The sequence below is a fragment of the Raphanus sativus genome, chromosome 7, assembly GCF_000801105.2.
Source record: "Raphanus sativus cultivar WK10039 chromosome 7, ASM80110v3, whole genome shotgun sequence".
Classification (NCBI taxonomy): domain Eukaryota; kingdom Viridiplantae; phylum Streptophyta; class Magnoliopsida; order Brassicales; family Brassicaceae; genus Raphanus; species Raphanus sativus.
Window position 1 is genome coordinate 15,702,515 of NC_079517.1, and position 4,009 is coordinate 15,706,523.

Sequence of the window (4,009 nt, forward strand, 5' to 3'; positions counted from 1 at the left end):
TGAGCCTCGTTGACAAAGCGTTTCAAGCGGTTTAGAAACCCATGCAGTGCCGTAGGAGAGTAAGACTCGTTGCTCTTGTCTAAAATGTAGAGAGAAAATTCGCAACCAACCAATTTTTGGTCCCATGTAGGAGATACGATTGTATATTAGCAAAAAGCCAAAGACATATCCAAACATTTTTTAACATCAATATATGTTACACATGCAATGATGATTGCTACGTACGTAAACTTAGACTTGTTGAGACAAAGAGTCGCGCATGGAACAACCCTTTTAAAAGTTTGAGGATGAGACTCGAGAGCAACAAGGTCAGCGTAATTTCACGAGAGAGCTCGTGGGAGACGCTATCTCAATGCATCATCACACAGTGAACAACATGTCTCTCGTCAAAACCAAGATCCTCCAGATCTTTTGACTACCAAAGCTACGTACAAACGGTGAACCAAACGCGACCACAGGTTTCACGGCTTTAGAACTAACGAGTTCTCTACTGAGAAGCATCAGGTTCACTATTAACGTGAGCTGCTACCTCCAAGAGAGTGACCTAAAAACTGATGTTCTATAGCCTGTCCGAGACAAAGGTTCAGTTATTTCGGGTAAGAACTGTTCATATATACTGCAATAGAGTCTGCCTAGGGCCGGTGGACAGATCTTCAAAAGATTAGTCGGTTGAGTTTCTCCCGTGGAATACTTCCGTTATATAAAAAAAAAAAGAGAAATGTGTGTATATTCCTTTAGCTGCCTCATGTAGATCCCTGACTAATACAATGACCATATTATTACCCTAATGCCTCTCGGTAAAAACCTGACCTAAATAACCGTATTGAACAATAAATGGCCATCCTTAACATGGTTCACTATCTTTACTTCAAATCTCGAAGAAGAGGTTTGATTTCCAAGAAGCTAAAGAATCAAATCCTTTATGACATGGATGACCACATTAAGGGGATTATAACTTGAGAAAGTAGATGATTTCATTGAGAAAGCCTGTTGACTATCTTTTCTTTGTCAAAAGTCAAATGATCATATTTGAATATATCGTGATAACTGATATCTCATACACTCATACTCATTTGAAATGTATCATCCATTATTGTAAAGAAAATAGTTATATATGTGTAGTCTGAAAGAAGAAGCTTTAGATGACAGTGACAAATTTATAAAGCTCTAAACTAAAAGCAGTCAACAATGATATATGCATAATTAATCTGAGAGAAAGTTAGGTTTAAGCTTATTATACAATTATCTGAAAATGATGTACATCGCATCGTATAGGAACACTTTGAAGGGCCAACACTAATAAAGAGCACATACCTAACTCACCGGGGATAATAAATAACATAAGTTACATAACATTGATCTTCATAAGATTTGTTTCGCCAACATATCCACAATTGAAATCGAATATGCGAATAATAATAACTAGTTTATATGTCACTGGACCCAAAATAATACATTAAAAATATATAAAAATACTAGAGGGGATAAATAAATATGAAGCTGACGTTAATCCTCTGTACATTGCACCAAACTCTCTGCAACTTGAAACCCGTCCTTATCTCATCAAACCTCTTCCTCTTCATAAAGTCTCTAGAATCATCCAGTCCTTTATATTCTCTCTTACTTCTCTTGATATATAAAGAGATACATAAGAACATTAAAAACAGAACATCTTTTCTACAAACAATAATAGCTATCTGAAACATGAACTCGACGATAGCTTCCAAAGACGGACGTGTTTCAGGTGGCTCGGCAGAGTTTCTTCAGACTAGATTGAATCATATACATGATCCCAAGGAGAACCAGTGTTCTTCGGTTCTCATTAAGCATATCAAAGCGCCTGTTCATCTTGTAAGTCTTTGTTTCTTTATGCAATTTTTTCACCAAGAATTGCAAACATATAAGGACTCTGCTCTGATGATTATCAGGTTTGGTCTCTAGTGAGGAGATTCGATCAGCCACAGAAGTACAAGCCTTTTGTCAGCAGGTGTGTGATGAAAGGTGATGTTGGCATCGGCTGTGTCCGAGAGGTAGACGTTAGATCTGGCCTCCCGGCTACCACTAGCACCGAGAGGTTGGAGTTCTTGGACGATAATGAACACATTCTTGGTATCAGAATCCTTGGTGGTGATCACAGGCTTAAGGTTTATCCCTTCTCAAAATATATTCTGTCCCACAATGACTACCCTTTACCAGTTTTCGATGAACTAAACCTTCATCTACTGTTATTGCAGAACTACTCATCAGTGGTTACAGTACATCCAGAGATAATAGATGGAAGAGCGGGAACAATGGTAATAGAGTCATTCGTGTTGGATGTACCAGAAGGGAACGCCAAAAACGAGACTTGTTACTTCGTGGAAGCACTTATACGATGCAATCTCAATTCTCTGTCCAGCGTTTGCGAAAGAATGGCAGCTCAGGACATGACATGAGTTGTGAACCTGTACTTACGTATTTTTCCTCAAATTGTAGGATTGTATAGCAACATTGGTAAGCGAAATTGATCGTGACATACATACTCTCTGGATTTATAGCCAAAGAGTCCTGAGTACTCATTTGGACATCTCCATGACTGATTCTGAATTTACTGGTCGTACAAGTTAAAAATTAGTAGGAATGTAGCTTTATAATTTAGTAGGAATGTAGCTTTACCTTTCAGTCACGTTTCTATTCAAAAAATATATGTAGCACCAAGAAGTGCGTTAATGTTTAATTTTTTGGTTTTAAAAAACAGAGGAAATTCAACTTCCAACTTTTATATATCCAAGTTTTTAAAATCACAGCCAAAACTAAACAAAGTCTCTATTACTGGATAAATTATACTGCAGCAACTTGAGTCACTTAACATCACTTCTCGAAGGAATGATCCTTTCTAATAGCTAAACAGAGTAACTTTTCTGTATTTGCAAACCAGAGTAAATTTTCAGATGTGCCCACAAAGAGAAGTTACACACTCGTAATGATTAATTTACCCTAGGGTTCTTGGGTCATGAGTATCTTCAAGACCATATTTCTCCCAAAACTATCTGTCATCACAAGTGAAGTTCCTTATCGTATTTCCTCACAAATCTTGACATCGTCTTGCAGATGAAGATAGTACTAAGGGAAAATATATCATCCTATTTATGTCGATAGGACCAAGGCTAAGGTATAAATCTAGATCTTGATAATCTTGTTTGGTTAGAGTTGAGAGAAAATTGATTTTGTTTGTTGCTGTTGCTGATGCAAGTATCTTCTATGGAGAGTAATTGAAATCTGTAATGACTGATGCTTGGTTACATTGTGGTATGTCTGTAGGACAATGCATGTATTGTTGTTTTTTCTTAGGACAAACTCTACGAGAGGAACAATGTTGTCTCCATAGGAAAATCATATGCGAGTTGAGTAGATCATAGTTGAACTTTTTTTTTATCAGTTTATCTGCATTAATGTTTGCTGTTAGTCTTTGTCATAACTAGATTGCAAATAACAGCTTCTATCTATTTTGATAGTGGCAAGAGTCAGCTTGAATTTCACGCCTCATCATGTACCGAGTGACTTGAATCACCTTGTCTGGTTCACATGCAAAGCTGAATGCCTCTAAAAGGGTCATGTATGTGGTGTCGTTAGGACGACGAATTTTGATCAGCTCAAAGAACAATCTCTCTGCCACTCAGAATCATACCTCGAGTAAACAATATCACCAGAGAAGAACTCTTTTATTTTTATGCATTCTAGAAGATTTTATTAAAATCTAGCAGAAGAATATGTTGTTGATTATAGATACAATTCCATGAGTGTCGAGAGATTTCATTTGTCTACTATCATTCATGTTCTGAAAGCCAAAGCATGAACACTCTGACTTGGCGTATAGGGATCTGGGTATTGAGAAAACCAAGCCTGTTTTTAAGATATATCATCACCAGTGAGAGCTTGGATTCCCAAATACTATCAATTTAGTTTCTTATTCGTAATAAGCCAAATAGAGAGCTTTAGAAATTCAATGTTTAATTGAGAGAGTTGTTGT

The 4,009-nt window shown here is 36.9% G+C and overlaps 1 protein-coding gene across 1 annotated transcript; it reads left to right on the top strand.

The window, feature by feature from the left end:
- The first annotated feature begins 1,525 nt into the window (after nt 1-1,525).
- LOC108816147 (abscisic acid receptor PYL9) lies at nt 1,526-2,761 on the top strand. Its single transcript, XM_018588715.2, has 3 exons — nt 1,526-1,851; nt 1,929-2,144; nt 2,235-2,761. The coding sequence occupies exons 1-3, from the start codon at nt 1,705-1,707 to the stop codon at nt 2,433-2,435; spliced, it is 564 nt and encodes a 187-aa protein (XP_018444217.1). The 5' UTR covers nt 1,526-1,704; the 3' UTR covers nt 2,436-2,761.
- Nucleotides 2,762-4,009: the final 1,248 nt, after the last annotated feature.

Excerpts from the sequence above, each read along its gene's own strand:
- LOC108816147 (XM_018588715.2), top strand. The coding sequence starts at position 1,705 with ATGAACTCGACGATAGCTTCCAAAGACGGACGTGTTTCAGGTGGCTCG. Across the intron at positions 1,852-1,928 it reads TCAAAGCGCCTGTTCATCTT|GTTTGGTCTCTAGTGAGGAG; the intron begins GTAAGTCTTTGT and ends GATGATTATCAG. Across the intron at positions 2,145-2,234 it reads GTGGTGATCACAGGCTTAAG|AACTACTCATCAGTGGTTAC; the intron begins GTTTATCCCTTC and ends CTGTTATTGCAG.